Source organism: Chlorocebus sabaeus, chromosome 2, assembly GCF_047675955.1.
Source record: "Chlorocebus sabaeus isolate Y175 chromosome 2, mChlSab1.0.hap1, whole genome shotgun sequence".
Taxonomy (NCBI): domain Eukaryota; kingdom Metazoa; phylum Chordata; class Mammalia; order Primates; family Cercopithecidae; genus Chlorocebus; species Chlorocebus sabaeus.
The window spans coordinates 100194625-100208771 of NC_132905.1; the positions used below are offsets into that span (position 1 = coordinate 100194625).

Below are 14147 nucleotides of genomic sequence, written 5' to 3' on the forward strand. Positions count from 1 at the left end.
CGTAGCTGTCACCAGTGCAAACTTGTGTCTCCTTAAGTGTTTTATCCCCAAAACCAGGACTTCGTGTTCCCAGTGAAGTCCTTGAACCCTAGTTTTGTGTGATGGGGGCCGTGGTCTGGCTCATCGCGGCTCTTGGTGCAGAGTGGGGGCTCCGTGCATGTCTGCTGAGTGTATTGAATTCTAGCTAACAGCAGAGAATGTATTTTTCTAACTTACTGGTATTTTTTATTGTCATTGATGTGTACAGGGTGAATTTGGAAGTGAAAAGAAAGCTGCTTTGCATGAAAAAGAGAAGACACTTTGGCTCCAGAGTGCGCAGGCACAGCCTTTTCACCAAGAGGAGAAAGAGTCTTTGTCTCTGCAGCTTCAAAAGAGGAATCACCAAGTCCAGCAGGTGTGTGGAGTGTGCCTTTCCCTTGTGATAAGATGTGTATAGCATAAAAATCATTTTCATCTTATTTCAGTGCGTAGTTCAGTGGCAGAAGCACATTCACGGTGTTGTGCTTATTCAGTGGCGGAAGTGCATTCACGGTGTTGTGCTTATTCAGTGGTGGAAGTGCATTCACGGTGTTGTGCTTATTCTGCGGCAGAAGCGCATTCACGGTGTTGTACATTCAGTGACAAGCGCGTTCACAGTGTTGTGCATTCAGTGGCAGAAGCGCATTCACGATGTGGATCTAGTTACAGAAGCGCATTTACAGTGTGCTTATTCAGTGGTTGGAAGCGCATTCACGGTGTTGTGCATTCAGTGGCAGAAGTGCATTCACGGTGTGCTTATTCAGTGGTGGAAGCGCATTCACGGTGTTGTGCTTACTCAGTGGTGGAAGTGCATTCACAGTGTTGTGCATTCAGTGGCGGAAGCGCATTCACGGTGTTGTGCTTACTCAGTGGTGGAAGTGCATTCACAGTGTTGTGCATTCAGTGGCGGAAGCGCATTCACGGTGTTGTGCTTACTCAGTGGCGGAAGTGCGTTCACGGTGTTGTGCATTCAGTGGCGGAAGTGCGTTCGGTGTTGTGTATTCAGTGACAAGCGCGTTCACGGTGTTGTGTATTCAGTGGCGGAAGTGCATTCACGGTGTTGTGTATTCAGTGGTGGAAGTGCATTCACGGTGTGCATTCAGTGGTGGAAGTGCATTCACGGTGTTGTGCATTCAGTGGCGGAAGTGCGTTCACGGTGTTGTGTATTCAGTGGCGGAAGTGCGTTCGGTGTTGTGCATTCAGTGGCGAAAGTGCGTTCACGGTGTTGTGTATTCAGTGGCGGAAGTGCGTTCGGTGTTGTGTATTCAGTGACAAGCGCGTTCACGGTGTTGTGTATTCAGTGGCGGAAGTGCGTTCGGTGTTGTGCATTCAGTGGCAAAAGTGCGTTCACGGTGTTGTGTATTCAGTGGCGGAAGTGCGTTCGGTGTTGTGTATTCAGTGACAAGCGCGTTCACGGTGTTGTGTATTCAGTGGCGGAAGTGCGTTCGGTGTTGTGTATTCAGTGGCGAAAGTGCGTTCACGGTGTTGTGTATTCAGTGGCGGAAGTGCGTTCGGTGTTGTGTATTCAGTGACAAGCGCGTTCACGGTGTTGTGTATTCAGTGGCGGAAGTGCGTTCGGTGTTGTGCATTCAGTGGCGAAAGTGTGTTCACGGTGTTGTGTATTCAGTGGCGGAAGTGCGTTCACGGTGTTGTGCATTCAGTGGCGGAAGTGCGTTCACGGTGTTGTGTATTCAGTGGCGAAAGTGCGTTCACGGTGTTGTGTATTCAGTGGCGGAAGTGCGTTCACGGTGTTGTGTATTCAGTGGCGGAAGTGCGTTCACGGTGTTGTGTATTCAGTGGCGGAAGTGCGTTCACGGTGTTGTGTATTCAGTGGCGGAAGTGCGTTCACGGTGTTGTGTATTCAGTGGCGGAAGTGCGTTCGGTGTTGTGTATTCAGTGACAAGCGCGTTCACGGTGTTGTGTATTCAGTGGCGGAAGTGCGTTCGGTGTTGTGCATTCAGTGGCGAAAGTGCGTTCACGGTGTTGTGTATTCAGTGGCGGAAGTGCGTTCACGGTGTTGTGCATTCAGTGGCGGAAGTGCGTTCACGGTGTTGTGTATTCAGTGACAAGCGCGTTCACGGTGTTGTGTATTCAGTGGCGGAAGTGCGTTCGGTGTTGTGCATTCAGTGGCGAAAGTGCGTTCACGGTGTTGTGTATTCAGTGGCGGAAGTGCGTTCACGGTGTTGTGTATTCAGTGGCGGAAGTGCGTTCACGGTGTTGTGTATTCAGTGGCGGAAGTGCGTTCGGTGTTGTGCATTCAGTGGCGAAAGTGCGTTCACGGTGTTGTGTATTCAGTGGCGGAAGTGCGTTCACGGTGTTGTGCATTCAGTGGCGAAAGTGCGTTCACGGTGTTGTGTATTCAGTGGCGGAAGTGCGTTCACGGTGTTGTGTATTCAGTGGCGGAAGTGCGTTCACGGTGTTGTGTATTCAGTGGCGGAAGTGCGTTCACGGTGTTGTGTATTCAGTGGCGGAAGTGCGTTCACGGTGTTGTGTATTCAGTGGCGGAAGTGCGTTCGGTGTTGTGTATTCAGTGACAAGTGCGTTCACGGTGTTGTGCATTCAGTGGCGGAAGTGCGTTCACGGTGTTGTGTTTTCAGTGGCGGAAGTGCATTCACAGTGTTGTGCAGCCATCACCACCATCCATCTCCAGAAGTCTTCATCTTGCAAAACTGAATTCTGTTCCCATTAAACTCTCACTCCCATTCGCCCTCCCTCGGCACCATGGCTCACACTTGTAGTCCCAGCACTTCGGGAGTCTGAGACAGGAGGACCACTCCAGCCCAGGAATTCGATACCAGCCCCGGCAATATAGGGAGATCCTGTCTCTACAAAAAATAAAAAAATTAGCCATGTGTGGTGGCACACGCCTGTAGCCCCAGCTTCACAAGAAGCTGAGGTGGGAGGATTGTTTGTGCCTTGGAGATTGAGGCTACAGTGAGCTGTGATTGTGCCACTGCACTCCAGCCTGGGCAGCAGAGTGAGACCCTGTCTCAGAAAGAGAGATCTTTGCCTGCCCGGCAACTGACTTTTGTGAATGACCAAATACAGTGACTTACTTCAAATTGCTGTTTGAGCGGTGGATCTCTGATGAACTGGCCCCTTCCCTCCCCTTGCCTCAGGTTCCACCTGGAGATGTTTGTGTATTCTTTTGTAAATGATTAATAATGGAGGAAAAACCATATCAGTAATTTTCATCTTTAATCAGCACCTCGTTCACCTTTGCTGTATTTTTATTAAATCTGCAGATGGTCCTCGGCCTGTGCTGGGGCCATGCCTCGACCGCTGTCAGTCGAAGGCACTGTGAGTTGAGGAACGCGCCAAAGTGCTTTCGCCCCGTCGCCAAAGTCCTAAGTCAGACTCTTGAATAGGGAAATTATGTTGAAAGTTCCTTACAGCCATTTACTTTTAACCTAATTGTTTTAACTAAAGCTTTAACCATTTTTCCCAATAGCTGAAAGACCAGGTTTTATCCTTAAGTCACGAGATAGAAGAGTGCCGCTCTGAGCTGGAGGCACTGCAGCAGAGGCGGGAGCGGGAGAACCGAGAAGGCGCAAACCTCCTCTCCATGCTCAAGGCTGACGTCGACCTGTCCCACAGCGAAAGGTCAGTGTGTCCTTGGCACCAAGGCTGCCTTGTGGCTGCCAGCACCCACTGGGTCATGCGGATGCCATTGGTCCCCATGTCTCCTGACTGTGTGACTGGTGCCACCGTGCACACTGGCTCCTGGTGGACGGGGACCCAGCTTCCTTCTTCCTCTCACTTAGAAAGATTGTAAGCACTGGGAAGAACTCGCCTGCTGTGTCTCATCTCCCAGCCCCCATTCCCTCCTCCCACCCTGCCTGCTGTGTCTCATCTCCTCATCTGGCCAGATTAAAACCAGCCATTATCTCCCACACAGAGCCCGACCCCTCCCCTTTGGTGTCCGCATCCCTGCAGTGTGTCCTCATCCCCGGTGTGGGGTGCAGACCCACATATCTCATGGTTCCTGTGCTTTGGACTGTGTGCGAGTGTCATGCCTCATGCGTCTCTCTCTGTCACGCGTGTTTCTGAGACTGGCCCAAGCAGGGGCCGTAGCCCTGTCCATTCCTTTCTCTGCGGGGAGCCTGTGCCTGGGGAGCACAGCCCCGAGGGCTCTCCCAGTGCGGGTTGTGGGTCGCTTCCCCTGAGCGCACGGTTTCGGGCTGCATCCCGCCTTGGTGCCTCCTCACCTGCAGTGATGCTGTCCCACAGGCTCGACTGCCTTTTTATCTTGTTTGGGGTCTTGAGAAACTGTTTGCTCCTCTGACACCATGTAGGTTTTTCCCAAGTCATCTCACAGGGTTTTAAGTTTTGCTGTTGTGTGACTCTGGGGTGAGTCTGCAGCTCTTCTGTTGTTCTTGCTTGCACCTGTCTGGGCAGTGGACTTAGCAACGTGTTGGCAAACACAGCCTCCCCTCGGGTGCACGTCCTCCCTGTCCACTTGTGTGGGTCTTTGGCTGCTCCCATTGGCGTGTCCCTGCCTAAGGCCTCTGTGTCCTGCTGCTGCTCCCATCTGTTTGTCCCCATCCGAAGCCTCTGGGTCCTGCCGCTGCTCCTGTCTGTGTCCCCACCTGAGGCCTCTGGGTCCTGCCGCTGCTCCTGTCTGTGTCCCCACCTGAGGCCTCTGGGTCCTGCCGCTGCTCCTGTCTGTGTCCCCACCTGAGGCCTCTGGGTCCTGCCGCTGCTCCTGTCTGTGTCCCCACCTGAGGCCTCTGGGTCCTGCCGCTGCTCCTGTCTGTGTCCCCACCTGAGGCCTCTGGGTCCTGCCGCTGCTCCTGTCTGTGTCCCCACCTGAGGCCTCTGGGTCCTGCCGCTGCTCCTGTCTGTGTCCCCACCTGAGGCCTCTGGGTCCTGCCGCTGCTCCTGTCTGTGTCCCCACCTGAGGCCTCTGGGTCCTGCCGCTGCTCCTGTCTGTGTCCCCACCTGAGGCCTCTGGGTCCTGCTGCTGCTCCTGTCTGTGTCCCCACCTGAGGCCTCTGGGTTGTGCTGCTGTGTCCTGAAGCTCTGGACGGGTTTGGCTCCGCTCTGGAGACCACCCAGGGTCGGGAGACCTGGTCGGGCTGATGGGACCCTCTGAGCTTACAGCTGTTTCAGGAGCATTAGTGTCTGTCATGCTGAGGGGCTATCCGTCTGTGCAGGTCTCTCTTTGTTCTTTTCATCAAGTTTTGTGATTTTTCTGTGAGGACCTTGCCTTCTCTAGCAGTTGGCTGTGGGTGCCTCGTAACTTGGTGCTGACTCTCGAGTCACCCGGGTCAGTGGACGAGCAAGGGCTCTAAACCGAGGGGCACAGAGGCCAGTGGGGTGACCTGTGCTCTGAACTCGAGGGGTGCAGAGGTGGGTGGTGGGCGGGGCAGCCCCAGGCTCTAAACATGAGGGGCGCAGAGGTGAGCCCGCGGTCCCTGGACACTGGAGAGGCTGCCTGTCCTGAGGTGGGGTGGCTGCAGACTCCCTGATGCCTGCAGGAATTGGGCATTTTGGGGGGTGGCAGTGTGCTGGGGAGCAGGTGGCATTCTCTCTGTCAAGCCCCTCCTCAGGACTCCCCCTCACTGTTATTTGCCCAGAGTCCCAGGTTCCTTGGGGCCTGCACGATGTTGCCTCCTGTTCTCACCTCACAGTCCCCACGAATGAGTCCTCATGATCTGCTCCACAGGGTAGGGCTCTCTGGGGACAGAGCTGTGAACAGAGTAGAGGGCGGGCTGGCTGTGTAGGCACCGGGTCAGTGTGCCTGTCCTTAGCGGTGTCACAGTGGGGAGGGCTGCCCCTAAACCATAGTGTAGAGAGCGAGGTGTAGAGGGGCCTGTGGCCTCAGGAACCCCTGTGTGTAAAAACAGAAGCATCCCGGCCGGGCGCAGTGGCTCATGTCTGTAATCCCAGCACTTTGGGAGGCCAAGGCGGGCGGATCACGAGGTCAGGAGATCGAGACCATCCTGGCTAACACGGTGAAACCGTGTCTCTACTAAAAATACAAAAAATTAGCCGAGCGTGGTGGCGGGCACCTGTAATCCCAGCTACTCAGGAGGCTGAGACAGGAGAATAGCGTAAACCCGGGAGCTTGCAGTGAGCCAAGATCGTGCCACTGCGCTCCAGCCTGGGCGACAAAGTGAGACTCCGTCTCAAAAAAAAAAAAAAAAACCAGAAGCATCCCAGACTGCACGTCCACGAGGCCTAGAGAGAGGCTGGGAGACACCATGCTCCTCCTGCCACGCTACTCCTGTGAATGTGTGGCTGGGGCGTGACTTGGTGTTGGACAGACATCTTGTAAAATGGCCGACTGGTGCAGCCTGTGCCCCAGGGGAGAGACAGAGCCTGTGTTCTGCTCCTGGGTGATTCACGCTGTGCGGCCACATTGCACACCTGCAGGATGGGTTTGCTGTCTTCCTAATATGATGCCTTTTACAAATCAGAAATGGCATCAGGAAGACCTCACCTAGGAAGCCCGTGTCCCTGAATGGGCTCCATGTGGTTCTCTTGTCTGTGGCCTCAGCTTCCTGTGCTCACACAGGCATGAGGATCATGTCTTCCGGCCCCATGGGGACAGGCAGCCGTGGGCTGAGGTGTGCAAACTGGTGGGCGGCCCCTCAGCAGCATCCAGGGTGGGGGTTCTCACGCTGTGACGGGCTTGCCTGATGATGGATGTTTCCTGTCTCAGAGGGGCCCTCCAGGACGCCCTGCGCAGGTTGCTGGGTTTGTTTGGAGAGACGCTGAGAGCAGCCATCACCCTGAGGAGCCGTATCGGGGAGCGCGTGGGGCTCTGCCTGGATGACGCGGGCGCAGGCCTGGCCCTGTCGGCAGGTGAGTGTGCCGGGACCAGCCGCCCGGCCCTGTGCTTGAGGCCTTCTGCGGGCCTGGAGCTCTCTGAGAGGAGCCTCTGTATTGGGCGATGCTCTCGGGAGCGCTGCTGTCCTGGTTTCTTGCTAGTTCCTGCACTTACAGAAGGCCGAGACTGGGGTCTGGGCTAAATTTGCCAGCTCCTGTGGACGTGGCGCTGTCTCGTCTCTGCTAGGGCGATGTTCTGAGTTGTGTGGCTTCCTTATTGTCGTGGCTGCCGTGGCTGCCGTGGCTGCGGCCAGCTTGCTCGCTGAGCCGCATGTGCCGGCGTCTGCTCTTCTTGTAGCTCCGGCGCTGGAGGAGACGTGGTCTGATGTCGCCCTCCCAGAGCTGGACAGAACTTTGTCTGAATGTGCAGAGATGTCTTCTATGGCTGAAATTAGCAGCCACATGCGTGAAAGCTTTCTCATGAGCCCAGAAAGCGTGCGGGAATGTGAGCAGCCCATCCGGAGGGTCTTCCAGAGCCTCAGCCTGGCCGTGGATGGCCTCTTGGAGATGGCCCTGGACTCCAGCAGGCAGGTGAGGCCCAGGCTCCCGGGGTCCTGTGGAGAAGTGAACAACGAGTAGCTGATGATGCCACACAAGCCTGGTGGATGCCGGTGCCAACCACACTCACACGGGTTTCTCCCCAAGGAGGAGGCTTTTCTGAACCAGATCCTTGAGGAAGTGGGCTTGCTACAAATGAGAGAATCTGTTTATTTAATTTGGATAATAAACAGGCCCATTTCCTTTACTTCATGCACTATTGCGATTCCACGTGGAGTGTTTTCATATTTAGAGATTATCACTAAGAAAGGAAAATTTTTAAACCCTTTTAGAACATTTTAGACAATTAAAAAAGATGTTAAATAGGAATACGTGGAAAGCAATCAAAGATCCTTTTTTCAGCCAGGCACAGCAGCTCACTCCTGTAGTCCCAGCACTTTGGGAGGCTGAGGTAGGAGGTTCACTTGAGCCCAGGAGTTTGAGCCAGCCTGGGCGATGTAATGAGACCCCATTTTAAGTTAGCCTGGCATAGTGGAAGCATCTGCAATCCCAGCTCCTCAGGAGGCTGAGGCTGCAGTGACCCATGATTGCACCACTGCACTCCAGCCTGAGTGACAGAGCAAGACCCTAGCTTAAAAAAAAAAAATTCTTTTGTGCTAAGTTTTGAGTTCAGAGGTGACTCTGGGTCTCTTAGCCTGTAGATGGCCTGGGAGCCCCAGACTGGACACAGTCGCCAGGGGAGTGTCTGGAGGAAGGGAGAGGGGCCCAGGGCTGAGCTGGGAGGCTGGGGAGAGGTGCTCATTGGAGACCGTGGCCGCAGTGTCTTGGAGGGTGGCTGAGATGCGCTCAGGTCCCATCACCCTGGCGTGGCCCTGCCTGGGTGGTGACGGCCCGAAGGGCCTGGGGGTAGAAGTGGCGTTCTGTTGGTCTTAATGTAGCCTTACATCCAGATCAGAAATGTTATTTTTGATCTGGAGTTTTGATTTGCAAATGTGTTTTAACAGCTGGAAGAAGCACGACAAATTCATTCTCGTTTTGAAAAAGAATTTAGTTTTAAAAATGAGGAGACAGCACAGGTTGTCAGGAAGCACCAGGAGCTGCTGGAGTGCTTGAAGGAGGAGAGTGCAGCAAAGGCAGAGCTGGCGCTGGAGCTGCACAAGACGCAGGGTGAGCAGCACGAGGCCTCGGGGCACCTGGAGCACAGGAACGGGGAGCAGGCCTGGCCTCACCAAAGAAAGGAAGCCTTCGGGATAGGGTTTTACAGTGAAATGTAAAAACAAAGCCAACAGTGGAAGGCACCCATGGTTTGGGAGGAACGGGGTGGTCGGGAGCTGCTGTGGCCAGCAGGGCTGTTGGGGGCCTACAGCTGGGTCCTGGAAGCTGCTGGCTCTTAGCTCTGCTGCTCTCGGGGACAGCGGCCCTGTCCCTCCCTCCAAGCAGGCCCTGCCCCTCCCTCCCAGCAGCGGCCCCGTCCCTCCCTCCAAGCAGGCCCTGCCCCTCCCTCCGAGCTGTCCTCAGTTGCACCCGGGACTGGCTTTGTCAGGGTATCTGTGTCTCCCACAAAGGCACCCTCGAGGGATTCAAGGTGGAGACGGCGGATCTGAAGGAGACGCTGGCCGGGAAGGAGGATTCCGAGCACCGTCTGGTCCTGGAGCTAGAGAGTCTGAGACGGCAGCTGCAGCAGGCGGCCCAGGAGCAGGCAGCGCTGAGGGAGGAGTGCACCCGTCTGTGGAGCCGGGGGGAGGCCACAGCCACGGACGCCGAGGCCAGAGAAGCTGGTAAGGAGTGCGGGATATGGAGGTCGGTTCAAGCTGTGGGACGCGGATACAGCTGCCACGGTTTCCCCAGCTCCCAGGGACGCTCAGTGTCTCTAGAGGGTCAAGTGTAAACCAGCACGTAGCTTCTCATGGAATGTTGGGCATGGGAAGCTTGTGCGGGATCAGGTGAGGCATCCACTGGCTTTGCTACACTTTCAGAGAAGGCGGGTTGTCTGTTGGTCCTGTTGGTTGGAGGGTCCCCACCTCTGTGAGGTGGAAATAAGAGGGGTTCTGAGTTCAGCAGCAGGAGCTGGAGGCAGAGCCAAGTGCGGCAAACAAGAGCTACTTTAAAATTTCGTTTAAAATAACCAAGTGCCTGACATTAACCCTTATTGGGAAAACATAGTTTTAACAGTATGAGTTTGTATCTTTTCGGATTTTTAGATATTTTGTTCTCAAAGGTATTTAAAATGAAAATGGTCAAAACATAAGCTTAAAATCTCGAGCCTGCACGGTAACTGTGTCCTCAGTAGCTGGTTCAGCTCGAGCAAAGGCTTTTCACGGGGCTGGGGCGTCCGCCCTCAGTCCCTGTTCCTTGCCTCCCCGCTTGCTGCCTCTGACTCCGGCTTTCTCCCCATGCCCTTCCAGCTCACACCGAGCTGGCCCCGCCGCCCACATGCCCACTCTGCCACCTCGCAGACGCCTTGCATTTGTGGATCTCAGGCACGTGGGAGGCAGAGGGGCCTGCGCTTCTCCAAAAGTTCCTTCCAGGATGGCTGTGGCCTCGGGGTCATCCCTTCAGAACACAGATTGGAGTTAGAAGCTGGGGCATCGCAGGCACCACCTCAGCCGATTCAGAAATCTCTTTTATTATTATTATTTACATTTTTCTCTTTAGAAAACAACCAACTTTTGATTTTGGTGTCCATTCTCATTTGCTGTCTTCTGTCTTGCTGATTTTTGCCCTCGTTCCTGTGATTTCTTGTTCCTATGGTTTCCTTTTTTTTTTTTTTTCGAGACGGAGTCTCGCTCTGTCCCCAGGCTGGAGTGCAGTGGCATGATCTTGGTTCACTGCAACCTCTGCCTCATGGGTTCAAGTGATTCTCCTGCCTCAGCCTCCCAAGTAGCTGGGATTACAGGTGCGCACCACCACACCTGACTAATTTTTTATGTTTTTGGTAGAGATGGGGTTTCACCATGTTAGCCAGGCTGGTCTCGAACTCCTGACCTCAAGTGATCTGCCTGTCTCGGCCTCCCATAGTGCTGGGATCACAGCCGTGAGCCCCAGTGCCCGGCCGGCTCGTGTGGTTTCTTGCTGCCTTCGTTGGGTTGGACTCTCTCGGACATGTTTGCTGCCTTTCACAGGATGTGGGGTTCAGGCCGTGCCTCCTGGAGGTGCCCCAGCCTTTTCACCTGTGGTGCTCATGTTGACATCTGGGTCCCACAAGCTTGTAATTTTTGGCCCAGGGAGCGTTTTCCAGGTAGAAGACGTAGGTCCCGTGGGATTTTTTTAAACTGTGCCTGTGATTGTGCCCACACTTTGTCTTCTCCTTTTCTTGGTTTATTTCTGTCATTCCCATTTATCCCGTTTCTATTTTTTATATAAATTTCTGATGGTAAAGGATTAGTCTGGTGTTTTTCCCCTTGTGTATCTTTTCTTGTCCTTTTAAGTATTTTTTACCATTCTGTTTTAGTTGTGCCTTGTATGGATACCATGTTCATGACTCTTTTTAAAAAAGCCTATCTGTGAGTATCTTCTTTTGGTCCATTTAGCCAAGTTTTTTTTTGCCACACCTGCTGGCATTGGGCCCTTCCTGCTGCTCTTTGTGTTTCCTTTTCGCCCGCCTGCTTGGCCTGCTTGACCTTGCTCCAGGCTGGATTTTCCTTGGCCAGCTGTGAAGTCCTCACTGCGGTGTTGGCTGCTGCTGGGCTCAGGTCAGTGTCATCTCCCCATGGGCCTCTGAGCCCTGTTGCCCCCGTGGTCTGTGTGTCCACAGAGGGAGTGCAGGGGAGCCTTGAGGGCCACGAGGGCCTGGAGTCTCTTCAGGTCCCCTCCTCTGCCAGTGAAGTGGTGCTGGAGACACGACTCAAGATCCCGTTTCTTTTCCTTTGAGGCCCTCGTTTTCCTGCATCTGCTCAGGATTTTTCAGGGTGTTTTCAGGAACGTCTCTGATGTCATGCGTTGCTCTCGGCATCGAGGGCCTGCATCTCTGCCCTGGCAGTGCTGTTGCATCTGGGCGTCCGTTGTCACTGTTTCTCACGATGCTTTCTCTGCTTACCCTCTGCTGTCCGGGGGCAGCCTCATGGTCAGGCCCCTCCCTCTGAACTCTGTTGCCCCATTTCCAGTGTCTTCGTGCCCAGCCAGCTGGCAGCTGGGCCGTACTCCACCAGGGGAGACCACCTGGTGTTTCACCGCTTTGAGCCCTTGGACTTCAGCCAGTCACCTTGTTTGTCAGGCCTCCTGGCAGATAAAGGGGTGTGTGGCCTGCATACCGTTGAACGGCCCAGTGAGGCCTGGGCCCTGTGGCCAGCGCCCCTGTGTCAGGTGCCTGTGTTGTGCCCTGGGCCTGAGCACATGGACTGAGCACCGTGGGGCTTCTTCCCAAGGCTATGGTGGCCCCTCTGCTGCTTTGCCTCTGGTTCACCTCCTGCCACGAGTTCTGGCTCACCAGGGAGTGTTGGGACAGGTGGATGTGGGCCCTGGGTGTCCACAGCCTGGCTGGGCTCCCTGCAGACCCCAGGATTGAAGCTGAGGCTCACCATGGGCCCTGCAGTGGTAGGCACCTGGCATGCTGGGAGTGGATCTCATGGAGCCCTTTCACAGGCTCAGGCCAACTTTGTTTTGTCACTGGGAAATTCTTGTTGTTTCTCTGGGGTCCTCTTGGTTTCCTTTCATTTTGACGTTGTTAACCCTGCCCTAGTTTCTCACTCTGGTTTATTTTCTTTCCTTTCACCCTGGTTCTGCAGTTGTGTGACTGCGCCGGCTACCGGCATACCCACCACAGCCCTGAGCACAGTCCCGGCAGGGCCGAGGCTCTGACAGTGGCGTGAACTCAGCCCTTGTGCGCAGCAGCCCTGCCTCGCCGTGTTGCGTGATGCCCCCTTCGCTGTGTGGTGTTTTGTGGCCCTCTTCAGGTGTTGCCGTCTGTCCCTTTTGTTCTCTTTGTCTCCTTGAAAAGTCGATGGGCCTGCAGCCACACAGGCAGTGTGGGCATGGTGGACGCTGAGTCTGGAGATTGTTCAAGGCCAGCAGCGTTGCTCGGAGCCCTGCTGCTGACGCTGCCGTCACTGGTTCTAGCTCTCACCTTCTCAGCTGCACGTTTCCGTTTCCACCAGTAAATGCAAACTCTTGTTCGTAGGCACAGCTGTCACTGCAGCACACAAGGAGTCAGGTTTGTAAAGACAAACGAGTGATTTCTGTGTGATGTGCTGTGTGTTTGCATTGGATTTTGCAAATTATTTACTAAAGAAAAGTTCTTCAGAACTTCTGTGGCAAACAGTAAATACAGCGAAACTCTAATCTTCAACATTCATACAAATGGGTGGAGTTGTCCCATTTTAATGCCCCAGCAAAGCAGGAGCATTTCTCTAACGGTGGTTACTGCAGTGCCTAAGCTACAATTTGTGCTGCTTTTCAGGAACTGATGCCTTGTGATAGTTGTAGCTGTTCTTGGGCTGGGTCCCTGCTCTGGTCTGCAGGAAGGCCTGGACCCACCACATCCCCTGTGCCTGCTCAGCATGGTATCACCTGCTCCGCCAGCTGGGATTGCGATCCTCCCGTGCCTCCCTGAGTCTGCGTGCGTGTCAGCAGGCACCCTGCCCCAGTGCGTGGCCCAGCGCCCTTGGCCCTGAAGATGGTGATGTTCTGGGCCAAGCAGAGCCCGGGTCGTGTCCAGGGCAAGGGAGTGCAGTGGGGGGAGCAGCTGCCCTCGGGCCGCGCCGTGCGTCTCGGGCTGTGAATGGCATTACTGCAGCAGCATGTTTACAGCAGAGTCGCCATTACTGCTGACGGTGGCGTGAACATTTATTGAGAATGTTGCTTGCATTGGTCATGATAGTTTGTGATAAAAGACTAAGAATTTTACAAATCAAAATGCTTTTTTGGAAGCTGGTGAAATGTCAGTTAACATGAATGAATTTAATATTTTAGTTTTTGGATGGCTTAAAGACTTCAGGATTCAGGCCGGGAGTGGTAGCTCACACCTATAATCCCAGAGCCAGATTCCATCTCAAAAATAAGAATAATAAAATAGAGACTTCGGGATTCAGCAGCAGAGAGCCCCTTTTTCCAAGATACTTTTTCATCTGCAGTTTCCACTTGAGCCAGGGCTTCCCCACCCCAGGTCTTAGGCTGGTTGTGCTGCTAGAAGAGTATTTTTGAGGCTAAGCGATTTATCACAGACACACATTTGTGGCTCACAGTTCTGGAGGCTGGAAAGCCTAAGGTCGAGGTGCCAGCAGGTTCGGTGTGTGGTGAAGTCTAAGGTCAAGGTGCCAGCAGGTTTGGTGTCTAGTGAGGTACCAGTCTCTGCTTCTAAGGCAGAGTCTTGCACACTGAATCTTCCAGAGTGGAGGGCGGGATCCTCACAGGGCAGAGGTAGAAGGGCCAAGGGGGACAGCCACTCCCAAAGCCGCTTATTGAGGCATTAAAACTGCTGTGAGGGTGGAGCCCTTGCGGCCTCATCACCTTTTCAAGGCCCCTCCAATACCATCACTCTGGCAGTTAAATTTCAACATGAGTTTTGGAGGGGACAGAAATTTAAACTGTGGTACCCAGTTTGTTTGTTTGTTTATTTATTTGAAGGAGTCTCACTTTGTCACCCAGGCCGGAGTGCAGCAGCGCAATCTCACCTCACTGCAACCTCCATCTCCTGGATTCAAGTGATTCTCCTGCCCCAGCCTCCCGAGTAGCTGGGATTACAGGCGTGCGCCACCATGTCTGGCTAATTTTGTATTTTTAGTAGAGACGGGGTTTCACCATGGTGGCCAGGCTGGTCTCGAACTCCTGACCTCGAGTGATCCATCCGCCTTGGCCTCCCA

At 54.2% G+C, this 14147-nt stretch overlaps 1 protein-coding gene across 9 annotated transcripts in view; it reads left to right on the forward strand.

Annotated features, from left to right (window-relative positions):
• PCNT (pericentrin) overlaps positions 1 to 14147 on the forward strand; it is a 116792-nt gene that overhangs the window by 57372 nt on the left and 45273 nt on the right. For all 9 annotated transcript variants that reach the window (XM_073011334.1, XM_073011337.1, XM_073011346.1 and 6 more), the window contains 6 exons: positions 248 to 394; positions 3470 to 3621; positions 6686 to 6828; positions 7151 to 7383; positions 8355 to 8517; positions 8916 to 9128. In XM_073011334.1, the coding sequence (XP_072867435.1) occupies positions 248 to 394; positions 3470 to 3621; positions 6686 to 6828; positions 7151 to 7383; positions 8355 to 8517; positions 8916 to 9128 (1051 nt within the window). The remainder of the gene's footprint in view (positions 1 to 247; positions 395 to 3469; positions 3622 to 6685; positions 6829 to 7150; positions 7384 to 8354; positions 8518 to 8915; positions 9129 to 14147) is intronic.